The 17,074-nt window shown below is 35.0% G+C and overlaps 1 protein-coding gene across 25 annotated transcripts in view; it reads left to right on the top strand.

Annotated features, from left to right (window-relative positions):
• The window catches only part of ADGRB3 (adhesion G protein-coupled receptor B3), a 442,973-nt gene that overhangs the window by 197,552 nt on the left and 228,347 nt on the right, over window positions 1-17,074 (top strand). For all 25 annotated transcript variants that reach the window (XM_041714791.2, XM_030269508.4, XM_030269522.4 and 22 more), the window contains 2 exons: window positions 5,940-6,041; window positions 6,596-6,702. In XM_041714791.2, the coding sequence (XP_041570725.1) occupies window positions 5,940-6,041; window positions 6,596-6,702 (209 nt within the window). The remainder of the gene's footprint in view (window positions 1-5,939; window positions 6,042-6,595; window positions 6,703-17,074) is intronic.

Here is a 17,074-nt window from a genome sequence, read left to right on the forward strand (position 1 = left end):
CTGTAAACACACATTTCCTAAAGTAAAATAACATATTGTTGGATAGGTGAAAGATAAAAAAATAAGTAGTTTGTTAGTAGAGTAGGATGTTTTAGCCACCCACTTGGGAAATTATGTAATCTGAACTGCAAGCCAGGAAGCAGCAGAAAATCAATCTAGCAATCTCGCTTCTGGACATTTTTGCTGGCTGTGTTCTCTCGTGGTCAGAGAAGGACTTAAATGGCAGGGATGCTTTGGGTCAGGAAATGAGAAATTTATCAGATGTGAATTTTATGTCATCAAGCCCATATATTTCATAGGCAGCATATTTATCCCTTGACAGACATCAAGGAAACGTTTTCAAGGTATTTGCAGTACAGGAGAACTATTAGTCTCATTGCATTCAAAGAACAACAAAAAGACTATTTGTAGTTAGAAAGTTATAACACTACACTGTAGAAGTTAACTGAATTTAACATGCTTTTTAAATGATCTCTTTAATTTTAATAAAAATTTCATTATTTGAAAAGCAGTACAAAATAGTATTTACATAGAATTCCTAAGCAAACTAATTTCCATAGGTAATGCAGGCTTCCTCTATAAAGCACAACACTAATAGGAGATTAATATGAATCTTCTCAATAAACAGTCAGATGAACTAGATGCTGCTTATAAAACCCTTCTTGAAATAATTTGCATTTGTATATTTAAAAGTAAAGCCATACTGCTGCAGTCCAATTTTCAAAGGTTGCCACCTGCTGTTAATAAAATATTTTACAGATGTATTTACAAGTCAAATGCACACAGAGCTTTATTTGCCATTTGGTGAATTTATTTATTTCCTTGATTAATTTCAGATAAGATTTAGTGTGCTTATAGAAACTCTAACCTAAAGCACCTTTTAACAAGCTATGCTTGTGCAAACTATTAGACATGCATTATAGATTTATTTGCCTCTAGACTGACATTTACTGAAGAGTCTCAATTTTAAATGTGGATAATTTACCAAAATTTTATAAAATTATGTACAGATTTACATTCTATAAACAAGAAGTAAAATTGGAAAGTACTATAAAGAGTTGTTCAAAGTATAAGTAAATTTCATTATTTGTATGCATTTTTTCCTAGCCCTGAAATAGCTCAAAAAAGCTACTTTTGTCTCACTGGTTTCTTGTTCCATGTAAGCCACTGAAAAATATGAGAAAACTAAAATGTTGATCCTTTTTCTTGTATTATCGTTGCTTTGCATAAAACAAGAGCCTCAGGTGTGTAGAACCATGTAATATTTTTGTTAAGCGTATGAAGCTGCACCTGCTTGTATTACCCTAAAATCTATAGACATACAAAAAGTTAAATTATAGCTACTTTAAACTGTCTAAGCAAAAGGCTAATAAAGCCTTTTTCTGTTAGAGTGACTGATGTCCATAAGATGCTTTGCAGGGTGTTTACTTGATAACTGAAAAACTTGCCTGGACATTCTGTAGTTTAAGCTCTGCATTATCTGAGTATTATATGAAGTTCTCGTCATAGTTTCTCAGTGACTCCCTTCAAGTGGCTGGGGCATAGACTGAATTGCTTTCAGCAGCATTAAGAGAGGCAGACTCAGAAGTGCTGTCTGTGAGGTGAGGGTGCAAAGTGATGCAGAGTCCCCAGGCAGGTGCAAAGGAGAGCTGCTTTATTGCAAAAACCTGGTCTATTTAAGCAGTTAGCCAGTTATCAGCTGCATAGATACAATCATAATAAATATAATTTAACCAACCACCATACACCACAATGTGAACACACAGTGGTTACATAACTTGTTTTTCTACCTCTAATTCAGCTGAGTCACTTTCCCATAATCCTTTTCTGCTTAGCCAAAGTAGCAGACCTGAGCCATGATTTTACAAGGCCTCCACTATGTAAGCTTTTACCTATATGCAACAACTGTCTGAAAATTGGATTCTCAAAAAGCTTGGTTTCTGAACGAATTTTGTGCATCTTTCTTTGTGATTTGTGTATATCACAACTATGGATTATAAAACTGTTGTTTTTCCTTCCATTGTGTAATATTCTAAGAATGAAAAACAAGGATCTAAATTCATTTTGGGTTCAGTTATTGCTGCTTTGTTGCATCCCAAATGTCTAAAGTTAAACTTCGCTCCTAGTAGGTCAGCACTACTCTGCACTCAAAACATTTTTCTGTGAAGGATGACTTCAGAAAATCGGAAACAAATCAGAGAAAGTAAAAAATGCTTCTATCTTTGGCAAACAGCTAGTCACTCAGGAGTCACAGCAGAAAACATACACAAGATAAATGAACATTTTGTCTGTCCCATAAGAATAATGGAGACAGCTAGATAACAAAAGAAAATGCATAAGGAGTTGCATAGCAAGATGATCAAAAACATGTAGAAGAATGTGTAAGAGAAATAAGGTAATTTCCACCAAATGTGTCAGTGAAAATGAAGAGGTGGGAGTACCAAAACAAAAGTGCAGCACTATACAGGGTAGAATATTGTAAATTTATTTTTATAAAAATAGGACTGTGTTCTTTTGACAGCCAGAAGAATATATCATGTTTCAACAATACAGTATTGGTTTTGAGAAATACCTAACTCCCTAATACCTAAATCTTTATTAACACTATACATGTTTCCAATATTAATGCTTCACCTGGATTTCACTCAAAAAAGATTCTCAGCATTTTTCTTATAATTATATTTTCAGTAGTATAAAGCCTAATATGGAGCACTTTAGACCAAAGTATAACTGAAAACAATGCTAGACTATCTTGTTAGTTAACACAAAGACAAGAGTGCACAACAACCAAAGACTAGCTAATCATTTCCCACCAATGGTAGAAGTTTTTTTCACAGCAATATTAAATAGATATGATAGAATAGGAGAAGGGAGAAGATTCAAATAATTCAAATTGTACTCAGCTAAATAATAATAATAAAATAAAAGCTCTGGGGAGATTGGTTTTTTTTTTTCTTTTTTTTTTTTTTGTCTCTGATTGCAACACTATTCTATAAGACATCCAAAAGCTTTTTTTTCTATTGCCTTTGTTTATGATAATTTTGCCTGGGACATTGAATTAGGATTCAAGAGAGGAGCTATAATTCTATCATCATTTGAGCTACTGTGTGCTACAGGCTAACTTGTCTCACCCTTTTGTTACCCTTTCCCATGTTTGTTATCTGCTTGTGTAGATGGCAAACTCTGTGAGGCTACATGTGTCTCTTGCATGTGTCTCTTCTCTCTTGCTTTGTATGTTGTCCTGAGCTTCCACAGATCCCAGGTGAGTAGATTGCCTCTGGGAGATGCACGTCTTCTCACCAGTAATGTCAGAAGAAGACTGTGCTTCTAGACAGTTGACTTTGTTGAATATTTGTGCTTAGGTGGGATGAATTCAGGCCTATCATTGCAGGTCATGTGGTACATTTGAATGCATGCTCTGTGTGGGAAGATGCTGGGGATTCACATCAAGAGTGAAAGAGGTCTGCCTTTTATTTGCCAGTGATAGCAATTTTTACCTCAGTATTTGCTATTTGCTTCTAAATTCTAGTAGTTCTCTATGATTTTGTACAGTAAACTCATATTTATCTGTGGGTGTATTATGAATTAATTGTACCATAGTTACAGAAATACTTGAACTGGTTCTGAGGATCAACAAGTCTTTTTAACTCAGATATAGTACCACTCCACTGTGTCTGTAATGCCTCCATGAGCGACATGGGTTGCAGCCTCACAGATGCTTTAATGTGGGTGGTTGCCTGATGAGTAAGCTCTGCCAGATAGGTTTTAGCTTTGAGAAGAAGGAGTTTGTTTTTATCTGCAGCATTCCTTGATCCTTGTATGAGGCATTAAAGGCCAAGAGTCAGCCAGAGACCAGGAAAAGGTCTTTGCCTGGGCTGAGCGAAACTTCTTCCAAGTTCCAGCTGCTCCCACACCTCTTTCCTGATGACTCAAGGTCTTGGGAGTGCCTTTTACTTTTGAACACAACACACAAGTGCATTGTTTATCTCCGGCACTAGGTTAAAGTTTCCATATAATCTTGAGTTCTGAAAACTTAATTCAAGAGCACACTAGTACCCTTCCAAATAGATGGGAAATCTCTGATATTACCTGAGGCTTGCAAATGTAAAAGATAAAATATGTTGTATTTGAAGTGTGCCTATAGATGCATGTATACATTTTTTAATCAAAAACTCACATGTAACATTCAGTATGTGATGTGAAGTGAAGAAGAGTTTTAGTTCTGAGAATCAGCACCTAAAGTGGTGATTAGTGAACACGACACATTTGAAATGGCCACAGCTGCATAACAAATATAGTTCTCAGAGAGCTCTAAGCTCCATCAAATTTATGTAATTTATAATATAACCTCCTTATTATGTTAATTTACGGTCCTCAAAACAGAACATTTCTTTTGTTTATAAGGTCATAATAGAATGGTAATTGCTTTTGCTTATGTCACCAGATGGCTTATGTTTATCAAAATCTGTTTTTTTCCCAGTGTAACTCTGTCCTGATGCATTCACTCTGTGGGCATATCTGAAGCAGGGCTAGTATTCTAGATTATGACTATACCTGACTTTCTTTGGGTTTTGCCATTAATGGATCTCTTGCGTTTTTAGCAGCACCAACTGCCTTGATTTACGATTCAGGAATGCTGATGGTGAGGCAAATTTAGCAAGCAATTTTTCTGCCCAACTGTGATTCATATTAGTATTACTGAGCCATCTGCTAGGTATTCTTTGTCCTCTACAAAGAGAGGGTACAGCTTTGTGCAAAAGTCTGCTCAGTTCCCTTGCTCACACTTCCGTCAGCAGAAGTACAAAACAGGGAAGATGGACGATTTTATGGGTTAGATAATGGGATGGGCAAAATCTGTAGTCTGTTCCTGCCTCTGCTAGAGATTTCCCATGCAACCATGAGTGAATCATTTAATTGCTTTCTGCCTTATCACACCATCTGCTAGAATGAATTTCTTTTCTCTTTTCTTTTTTCTTGTTTTGTAAACACTTTGCTGTAATACAGCAGGGTTACTTTTTTTTTTTTTTCCGGAAATAATAATATATAATAATAAACAATTCCTGATTTTCTGCCCTGAACTTGGAGTGAATTAGATTTCATTAACTAACATGTCAGTGATGTGAGTTGTGAGATAGCTTCAGCCAGATGTTTTCTGTGCTAATCTAATTTGCTCAAAAATCATAAACTGGAATATACACTAACATACACAGAGCAAGAGGAATCTGCTGTTGTGACCATGTAAAATAAAATATAGAGCATTTGCTGAAGTTTATTTTTCCCCATGCAGTTCTGTTAGTAAAAAATTGTGACAATATTTTTCCCTTTAAATGGTATTGCAATAACCAGTAAAAGGTTATTTTGCTTTATAGACATTCAGTCCCACATTATTGACTATACTTTCTTAATTACCAGCTTGTACTGAAACACATTTCAAAGAAATAACCTGGTTTTATAAGAACCTTCAGAATACACAACTCTCATTTAGCACCTTCAGCACATTTAATGTTTCAACTGTCTTTTCAGAACTGATTCTTTCACATAAAGATTCAATTTTAGAAAAAAATCTTTACAAATTTTAGTTAAAGATTAGCATTATAACTTATCACAGTTTAAGACTCATCATCTTCTGATAGTTTCTTAGTGTTATTGATCAAAATAGAGCAACAATGAAAGAGTAAAACCAGTTAATATTGTAACTACAACTTTAAAAGTGCTTGCTTGCTGGGGAGAATAAAGCCATGGTTTATATTAAATAAATACCATCACTAAGACAGATATGCAAAATTTCAGGCTTCTCATTTTTTTACTTCAAACTGAAAATTAACCCAAGTTATGTTAACATACACATGTCAGGAAAAAGTAGGATGAAATGGAGCACTTATTTTTCTGATATAAAATATGTTAATGTTTCTATTTAAATTCTCATTTATAAATGACAGCGCCTTATGAAATATGTCCTGAAGACTATTTGATGTCAATGGTCTGGAAAAGGACCCCAGCTGGGGACATGGCATTCAATCGATGTCCTCTCAATGCCACAGGTACAGTACTACTTTGAAATCTTGATGATAAAAAAGGGGAGAAATATTTTGATTTGTGTCCTAGATAAATTATTGCTAGACCCATGTAAATATGTGAATATATCTGTATAAACCTCACATATTTACTTATGCATATGCATGAAAATATGCACATGTACATATGATATCTCTTACAGCTTACATATATGCATGGGTCTGTAGTGTATGTACATTTATCTGTATATATACATATGTATATATTTACATTATGAGCATTGTAACCACAAAGAAAAAGCTGACAAGAAATCAATTTGACTGGATCTATCAGGCAGAGTGATGAAAATGAGGGAGAACATAAAAATCTTTTTAATTAAGGAAACATTGCAAAAAGCAATCAAGTAAACACTGAAATGTGTTTCAGGATCTTATACTACTCTCTATATACCGATGATCATTACATGAAATTGTTTCTGTGTGTGCCTTTAAAATAGCATAGAATATAGATTAAATAAAGTTTATTCTTTCCAGTTGCTCTCACTTATATAAATATTTTCTATCTTATTTGTGTCTTACAGGCACCACTAGCAGACGCTGCTCTCTCAGTGTTCATGGAGTGGCCTTTTGGGAGCATCCAAGCTTTGCTAGATGCATATCAAACGAGTACAGACACTTGCAGCATTCAGTAGGTGCAAAGTCAGCTTTAGTACTTGCTCTGTTTATTCATTACTAATCATTGGCGTAAAAAGAAACTTACTTATTTACTCTTAGGTTTCTGTTAAGCAATACCAAGAGGAAAACAGATCTGAGAAAGAATAATTTATGGTAATGGATATTATTTTGATCTTGTGTAATGCTGGTGTTTGTGAAATAAGCCTTGTCTTACTGTAGAATTGAAAAAATGAATCAGATTCCCTTCTTTCATGTCCACTGTGTGAAATTTTTATAGGGATCAGAGGCAAAACATATTTTACTTTATTAGAAAATGAGATGTGAGTAAATGAGATTTACTGGAAGAGCAACTTGCTGAGAATTCTGTAATACTGTGTATTCTTTAATTGCAGAGTATGAAGCCAGGAATGTTTCTTTTTGCTCTCAAATTTAGAACTTCACATTCAAATGTAACAATAGGAAATGATTATAGGGTAAATCTATCGCAGTGTCTTGGAAAAGGTAAAGTAACTCTAGATGAAGAAATACTAGGTGAAATTTTTTTTTAAAGCCTGACAAAAAGTTTACTTGCAAAGCATTGGCATTATACAATTATGTACTGCCTAAACATGTTTATATGGATAGATGTAATACATTATGTATATTGCTTTATAAATATGTTACCATGGTATATATTAGGTATATTAGTTACCCTCTATGTCCCTAGCTGAAGCATTCAGCCAGGTTAATACTATAGTGGGAAATGAGCCTTTGAAGATTCTCATGGACAATGGATTTTCTCTGCATGATATATTCTACTGACATTCATATTACTCTGCATCCTTTTCCAAAGGCCACTGCTCTGTTTATCATTCGGCAGAGGCATGCTAATACCACTCTGTGCTTCATGACTTCCCAACTTCTCAACCAAGTGCTACACTTCTGTAACACGTTTAAAATTCTTTGGTGGCTTGAAAAGCAGTAGCCTGGCTGCTGTTCCTCAAATCTGGATTGCTACTTAGAGGAGATTTTGATTAATTCCTTTGAGTTGCATTTCTGTTTTGTTAGACCAAATTTATTTGAGACCCAGGATTCAGTTTCAGGGTAGGCCAAAGCAAGAATTATTTTTAAAATGAGATAGAATAGATTGTCAAAGGAATTTTCCCCATTACACAGACACTTCTATTTTACACAGCTCCCTGCATGTTCACCTCTCCCTTTAGTGTTAATGCTCAAAAACATATTAAGTTGGCTGTAATATTTTTGGTAATTTACTCTGTTGCAACAATTTCATTTGTTAGGTCTATGCTAGTTTGCAGCTCAAACTATGCAAAATGCTGTTTCATGCTATTCAGTGGTTTGACTTACCTGGCTTTGGTAGGCACTGGTAATTTTTCAAGAGCCACAGGTCTGACTTGTTGAACAAAAGACATTTCTTACATAGAGCAGATTTATCTTTTTTTTTCTATATTTTGTTTTTGGAAATATTAATTATGAGTAAATTACACTGTGAAATATTCTTTCTGCCAAAGAACATTTAAAAATTGGTAATGCTTCTTTAAAATTACAGAAGCTCTTAAACATATCTTTTTGCTGCACAAAATTTAAGTCTAGCTAGTGTGCATACAAATTAGAAAAGTGAACTTCTTTCACACTTGGGAGTTCTTCGCAAAGAAAATTGGTCTGTCTTAAATCTTTCTGCTTCTCAAAGTGAACAACGCAGCATATTTAGAGAAAATGGAGGTAAAGACCTATAAGGTCATTGACCTGCAAATGTAGGCTTATCCCCCCACGATACATATGTTAGTTCCATAAATCCCTGAAAATAGGGCTTTATAAGGAAGCCGCTGACAGACGGTGTTGCTATAATAAATATGTGTGCTTATGAAAGCATGTATGAGTTGTCTCAGTGTGCTTAACTTACCAATAAAGTTATTTTACCAATGCAGACCAGGAATAGAGCAGGGTATCACTCAGTTCTCTGAATATTCCCATAAAATTTGATCTGAATCTCTTTCATTTATTATCTGAAATATATTAAAAAAAAAAAAATGAGATGCACTGTCTTCTAAAAAAATGATGTTCCTGAAGCTGATATAAAGCAGTTGATATACATAAATACAATATTTAATATATTAAAGCATAGAATACAGACAAGTCCCTGTGCTTTTGCCCTCCAGTCAAGCTGCACATAATCTAGAACCAGAAATCACATAGTAGAATTCACTTGATGCTGTATCTAACAAAATATTATATAAAGACAAGTATTCAGTATAATGGGAGCCAGAGAAGATTTCCATGGCCATAGACCCTGCTAACCTGGCTACACAGTTTCTGAACTGGAAGCTTTTATATTAGTAAATAAACTTAAGCTTAAAAGTCCTTGTAGTCATCTGCACAGTTTAACTGTGTATGTGTTAGCATGCTCCCTGACCATTTCAGACCACACCAGTGAGCACTCTCCCAAACAATGGCTACCATCCTTTAGAGGATAGCATAGCAGAGAGGCCATTGTCAGCAGACAATAAAAACATGATTTTCTGGGACAGAGGAGGGATAGAGAGTTTAATGTGAGGAAACCAAAATTCTATGCTCTATATAGTGTACAATTTTACCACATAACCACAGGTGATTGACCCCTGAAGACCGTTTCCTTACTGTATATAACTACTGTAAATTTACTGCTTCATGCACAAAGCTTCTTGTATTTTTACAGTTTTCTCTATTACTCACCTGGAATTGACATGGCACAAATTTCAACCCTTAATAAGCAGTATTAAAGAAGCTGAAACCCAGCTAGTGCTGTGTGTTCTTCATCTTGACTCAAGACGTGTACTGAGACCAACATGGTTGCTTTGGAAATCATGCTAGAAGGGTACCATGTTTTAAACTTAAAATCCATGTGAACGTCTATTTGTAAAGATGGAGAGTCATTAAAGCTAAAAATACACCCATAATGCTAAAGATAATATATTTTGCTCATAATCCCAGGCACCATGAATACCATGGCTTTTTTCTGTCACTTACAGAATGTGCCAGACAGAATTACTGCCGCTACTGCATGCCCTGGTGCTTCAGATGTAGGTTATGGCACCTCAGAGGAAAATGGGGTTGAGTTACATTGTCTGGACTTGTGGACCACTTTTTGATGCATATATCAATATTATGCTTAATATTCTATTGCAACAGTTTCAGAATAATTCCAAGTCTTAAATTAATATATCTCCTCAATATATTTTTGAGATAAGTCTGTAGTACCTCTGCATTTTTTGTTGATGGAGAAGTGAGACCACTTAAGCAGGAAATTTATCTCAAGTCTTCTGAATTAGTGCCTAGCCACTCTTCCTTCTTAATGTTACGACATCTCCATGGGACAACAGAAAATCCCTGGCATAGTGAAAATATAACAAACACAGAGCCTCTAAAGAGACCATGCACTTGAACATGATGAAATAGTAGAGAGGTATGGTTTGACTTGTGGAGATCAACACTCAGTTTATGTCTTTCAAGGGCAGCGTGTCCTACATGATAGGAGTTTGATAAAAAAGCAGTTTAAGAGAATTATGAATGTCAGCTGTGCTACAAATGTACAGCCTGTACTTCTGTTAGGTTACTTTACCTTGTGCACTATGGTACAGGTTCCTTTTAAAACTAGGGATGACAATTAGATCTCTTTGAATAACAGAACTAATTAGTCATGAAAAATTTATCCTACATTTGGTACAAATCAATCATCAGATGAATTCAACAAATACTGTTTGACCAGCTTTTACAGCTGATTGACTAATAAGAAAATTTATTCACTGAACATATTAAGGGAAAAAAAATTCCCAAATCCATTAAATAAACCTTTAGGAAATTATTTTCTTAGATTTAATAATAATATTTAAAGAACCTAGTTAGGATTATTCTCCCTAAAGCACTATTAGTGGAAAATTCAGAGTGATAAATAGGCATACTTTGCCTCCTAGACCTAGAGGACCAAGCAATAACTTGATGAGCAGAAAAAGAAACATCACATATCATTTAACAGATTTTTTTCTGGTTTTCTTGCATTGTCCAAATGTATTTGCAGTGTGTGCAGCTTTGCATTGAGAAAATATTCTTAGTCAAGCATGAGTCTGTTCCCGGTCATTGTAGCTGAGAAGAATGTTTTGCCCAATTATGTGCAATTTTTAAAATGTATTCTTGAGAAAGAGGGGATTATAACAAGAAATTCTTCCAAGTATCTTTTTTATTGTGGATGGAAATGAAGTAAAGTGTAAAGGTTTAGTAAACTCTAGTGGCAGAAGATATCTTTCTTCAGGTCCTATTGGAAAGTTCTTAATCACATACTGATCACCGGAGTTTTGTTAATAGTGAGGAATTTTCTTCCTTTCTTTAATTCCATATTAAATTCTCAGAATTTGGAGGATTTTCCCTTCCTGTAGAATAGACATAATTTGGGTTTTCAGACCATTTTACCAAATCAGTTACTGCCATAGCAGAAGTTATGGACCTTGCTGAAGCCTGTTCTCTCTTTCTACCCTTGGCATATAGTTTCATTTTTTGAAAACTGAACTACTTCAGTCTAGCTCACATATTTTAATCTCTTTAAAGTGTGTCTGTTGCTAGCTTAATGGACTGTTATATGTAGAAAGGCAAATTAGATGATGATCTAATGACCCAAACTTAGTCTGAATAATATTACGAAGTACGTTCCTCATTGCTCATTATCTTCTTTTGATCTGGAAGCAGAAAATTATGTGCCTAATTATTTCACATAGAATTGTGTACATTACCCAATACTTGGCTAGTCTGGACTAATGTCTTCTGAGTTGTGGTTTGAAGGTTTTTTTACTTTATTTGGATAAATAGGGTAAAACCTTTCCTGAGACTTAGAAATTGATTTGGACTGTATTTATGAGTGACTGCAGGACCAAGAATAGAATCAGTGATTACGACCCCACAGGCCTACTTCAGATGGTATCCAAGAAAAAAAAAATATTGAAATGAAAGTATATTGTGCTTTCACAAGCTCTTGAAGTCTATCAAATTTGGTATGGTACAAGCAATACGACTTAGAAGCAAGACCTCAGAATGAGGAATACCCTACATTAATATGCTTCCAAGAAGCATAGATAAAGAATTCTTAATTATTCTTTATATAGTCTATGGATAATAGCCACCTAAATTAGAAAAAAACCACAGCAAAATAAACAAAACAAAACTAAACGACACAAACTGAAACAAGAACCTACTCACCTCATCCCCAGCTGTCCAAAATCTAAAAAAACAGAAAAGAAAAGACTTGAATGGGGACTAATGGAAAAAATTAAAATGAGATTAAAATAGGTAGTTGTGGAAGAGCAATGAGATTTCACCTTTTATGAGCTTTCTAGGAATTGAATATTGAAGCTTTTCTGACCATTTATAATGAAAACCATTAATACATAAAATCTTACCATGGACCATTAGAAATTGATTTTGTGAAAATTGAGAAAATACTTGCATTCACAGGTTATTTTTATTTTCTACTGTGTTATGCACTCAAACTAAACAATAGGATTTATTAAATTACCAAAAAAAAAAAAACAGAAATGATAATTTTTTAAGGGATCGGCTTAAAAAAGTATTGGTAATGTATAATTGTCTTGCCATACACTGAAATAGCCCTTTTGCCTTAAGTGAGTTTTCCTCTACATGTTTTTTGGATGCTCTAGTTTGGAAGAGATTTGAACTACACTCATAAATAATGATGAAGACTAAAGCCTGCTAGCAAGAAACTTTGTTCCTGAAAGACATCTTCAGTAGTATCAGAAAATCTCTACTAATACAGATCATTTTATAAACCTGTGTAGCACAGTTTTCTAGCCTGGATGATGAAATTATGTATTTAGTTGCTGTGATAAAAATAAGGCAGTATTTTAATAGAATCATAGAATGGTTTGGGTTGCAAAGGATCTTAAAAAACATCTTGTTCTATTCTCCCTGCCACAGGCAGGGCACATTTCAGCCCCTCAAAGCCCAATCCAACCTGGCCTTGAGCAACGTCAGGGACAGGGAATCCACAACTTCTCCGGGCAACTTGTTCATATTCACCACATTCACAGTAAAGAACTTCTTCCTAATTTCTAATCTAAATCTACCTTCTTTCAGTTTGAAGGCGGTTCCCCATGTCCTGTCACTACATGTTCTCGTAAAAAGGTACTGGACGGCTACTATAATATCTTTCTAGAGTCTTCTCCCCAGCTGAATAATCCCTACTCTCTTAGCCATTCCTCACAGAACTGGTGCCCCGTCTCTTTAATCATCTCCATAACCCTTCTCTGGACTCACTCCAACAGGTCTACGCCCTTCTTATGTTGAGGGTCTCAGAACACAGTGCCACTTTTAGTGATATAACACCCAATATAAAATGCATTCATGCAAAATGATCTACTTTTTATCAGAAAGTTGAAAAACTAAAATATCTCTTAACTCTTGAGAGTTAGGAAGGAAAAATCTACATATGAATTATCACATTGATGCCAAAATATTAGCACTTATAAAGGAGCATGGGAACTTATGCAGGTGAATCTTTACATACCAAACTAATAATATAGCCATAAAAATGCATTTCTGCTGCTTCTGCTCATACTATAATTTTGTTTTAACTTTTTCCACAGAAGCGCTATTCATGATTTTGCAAGTGCTTGGCTAAAATATAATTTGATAAAAAGAGCTTTGAGGTGAATAATGATTTGCTCAGCTGCAGCTCATTAGAGATGATTTTGTTTTTCCAAATTATATTACAAGGGCAGCATATCAGCCTGTCCATGTACTCCTCACTGAAATGACTGCTGTACTCTGAGGTATGAAAGGCTTCCTTCTAAAACATTTACTGCTCCTTTTTTTGCTAGTTTAGTGCTTCATTTTTTTTATATAGCCACAGAGCAAAGCAGCCAGGATTAGTTTTATAGAGTTGAATGCAGAGGCAAAAACAACATTTTTGTTCTTACTCAGTCTATACTTATATTGATATATGCCAGCTATTCTTCGTCACCTTCACAGATTTTGATAGGCAGGGGTGTCAGTAAATGATCTGCTTTCCTTTCCTCGACTCCCTTGTAAGGCCAGAATATGCAGCTCTGTTTTATCATTTCTGTTATCTAGTCTGGAGGACGACAAACTTTTCTCTCATCAGAGAGCAACGGATCAAGAGATTGTGACAGGCAACAGTTTTCTCCTGCCTCACTAACATTTTCCCATTCTACACAGGAGAAGATTAAAACTTAAGGGGAAAAAGCCTAATGACTTTGGTATCACTGTTGACTTGATGGTGAGGGCACTCTGCAACTACCTGAAAGAAGGTCTCTTCTCCCAGGGAACAAGTAACAGGATAAGAGGAAATGACCTCAAGTTGCACCAGGGAAGCTTTAGACTAGATATTAGGATTCTTCCTAGGAAGGGTTCTTCCTGGAAAAGATTGTCAAGCCCCAATCCCTGGAGATATTTAAAAGCCATATATATGTGGCACTTGGGGAAATGGTTTAGTGGTGGATTTGGCAGTGCTGAGATAACAGTTGGACTCAATGATATTAAAGGTCCTTTCCAACCTAATAATTCTAAATAATAAATAATTCTATGATTCTGTGATTTTGCCAACATATATATATATATGCACCTCAGGCTTAGAGACGCTATAGAGGAGAAAACATTTGTCTGCTTTTCTGTACAAGCACATCACACAACTTAATTCAACCTGGGGAATTCCTTTTCTTCCTTTCTGCTTTTGAATATCTGTTTTTTTAATAGCCAACCAATCCTAATTGTTAAATTAAAAGGTAAGTCCCCACTGTCATTTCAGGGTCCATAATAATTTTTCGGTATCTGGACCATACACATTTACCAAAGATTAATAAGTGTGTTAAATGAAATGTGCTCCTGTGTTTGCTGTTACTGCTGTGTCTTCTGCAGTAGTGAGCAGCTGAGTGTTCCCTGATCACACTGATATTCCCAACCAACCAACACTGCAGCCACAAATGAACTTCACTAAGGTATGGTCAGAGGTTAAACAATAGAAAGCCATTTAAGAGCTTGGTAAAGAAAGATCTCATCTTATTTTCCCTTAAGGTCTACCAGAACTGCTGGAACCTTCACTCCAATTGAACATGGCACTATGAATGTGGCACTAGCTGTGAAACGACTGCAAGAGTTTGTCTTGGCAGCAGGAGACAAAGAAGTGGTCAGAGCATCCTACAATTATTCCCTTGCCTTTTGTCCACTACTTCATTTGCTGCATTCCTCTACCATGGTTTATTAAGTATATGAACATCAAAAGATTTTTCTCTTGCCTATTACTTTATGCAGCACACCCATGCAGAAATTAGGGCTCCCAAATAATGCTAATTTCCTTGAAAAAAACTTCTTGGTTATTCCTCCAAATAAAAGTGAATGTCATGGAAATGTCTGTATGGAAGCAAAATGAAATAAGTATTTCATTTGAAAATCAAATATGCATTTCAATTTAAGCATTTGTCAGAGCTTTATGGTTTAAGGGCATATACTTACAAGGATGACCATGTAGCATAAAAAATGAAAGACAGCTCATTTGTAGTACATCCTTTTGTGACCTGTAGCCTCAGCCATTCAGTCACTCTGGAGAACCAGGAGACTTTACCCCAAGCAATGTTATGTCTGTCATAAAATAAAAACAACCCTCTCAGAGTCGTCATTCTCTTTTTCCTCAACTCTTGCTCTTGTCAGGTTGCATTATACATAGATAACACAAATCTTGAAGACATGCCCTCTGGTTAAAAACAGAAACAACAGTAACAACAACAAGATCTCTCACACAACATGCCAACGTGAGCAGGATTTAATCACAGATAATTGGAACACTTAAGAGCACTATTTAATAAAATAATAATACAAGCCTTGGTCAACAAACATAAAAATAAGAAAAAAAGTGTGATCTGTTCAATGATTATTCATTCCTAATCCTGAGACTCATTTGTTATTCTACTGACATCAGTCTTATCTATTAAAAATATCCATTAAAATGTTTTGTTGGATCCTTGCGCAAATCAAAATATTGACAATGTGTAATTACTTTCTCTCTGTTACCTATTTAGTGGCTATAGCTCCAGGATTAGAATTGACAATATTGATGATGATGATGATGATGTTGATTAAAAAAAGGAATTATATAATGGGCTAAAGTGGGAAAAAAATCTCTTGAATAACACTGTAGAAGTTTGTAAAAGAGGGCAGAGAATGAAAGGTACAGAAAGAGTGAAGCATTCCTCTGAGCTGTTCACATTCTTCTAAAAACATTTTGGACCTCCACACATACTAGATTTTTTTCCAAAGATTCTTCTATAAACCTGATCACATGTGGAAGAACACATGAAATATCATCTGTGCAGATATTCAGTTTGACTGAGATTAATGTCTAAAATAGGAAAGGATTTTGTGTAAACCAATCCACCTTCTTTTCTCTAAAACCAGATCCCTATTTTAAGGAACATTTTGCTTAAAAATATTTGGAAGTATATGACAGTGGAATGACTGTTTCAAAATAATGAAGTAATCCTGTTTTTTCTCCCATCTATATACATTTCAAATAAGTTCCCTAAAGCATTAGATTGTAGTGGTTTCAGCTAAGTGCACAGAGGCACAGATTGATGCACAGTTTCTGCAAAAACTTGGTTCAGAGGATTGCACACCATGATTGTATATATGCAGGAAGGCTGAAGTTCAATTTCAGAGCACTCCTTAAACTTTGACTTTTCTTGTTGGGATAAATTACAGGAGGCTTTAGTTGGGGTTTCAGAACATTTGCGGGGATGTGTTGCAGAATTATAGAACTGAAAGGAAATTCATGAGATCATCCAGCTCAAACTTGTGTCTTATCAGAATCAGCTATACTTGTATTACTTCCAGCTTGTTATTTTTCTTGTCTGTTATCAATATCTTGGCTGTCTCCAGTATGGAAGGCTGCATAGTGTGTTTGGGTAAACTCTACATAATTTCCTCTGCAGTTGTAAAGTTTTCCTTAATTTATATCCTTAATCTTACTTGACACAATGTATACAAATTACTTTTTCCCTTTATTGCTGTACACAAAGGGAATATATGACTGCCTTCTTCTTTGCACAAAATTTTTATTTAATAGTGTGTTATCGTGATTGAAATTGAGATTACTAACTAATTTCACTGATAAAATAGTGGAAAATTACTTTGTATTGCTTGAGACACTTCCTTCATAAATTACTGAATATATAGAAAACATCTCTTGCATGACATTAGGTTATAAAAATTTGAATGCATACCTGAAGATGCATAGCCCTTTCTTTAGACCTTTCTCAGTTTCTTTTAAAAGATGGATCAAATAATATTCTCAAACACTGAAACAGCCTGAAAATAGACAAACTGATTTTAAA

The sequence above is a fragment of the Taeniopygia guttata genome, chromosome 3 (genome assembly GCF_048771995.1).
Source record: "Taeniopygia guttata chromosome 3, bTaeGut7.mat, whole genome shotgun sequence".
NCBI lineage: Eukaryota > Metazoa > Chordata > Aves > Passeriformes > Estrildidae > Taeniopygia > Taeniopygia guttata.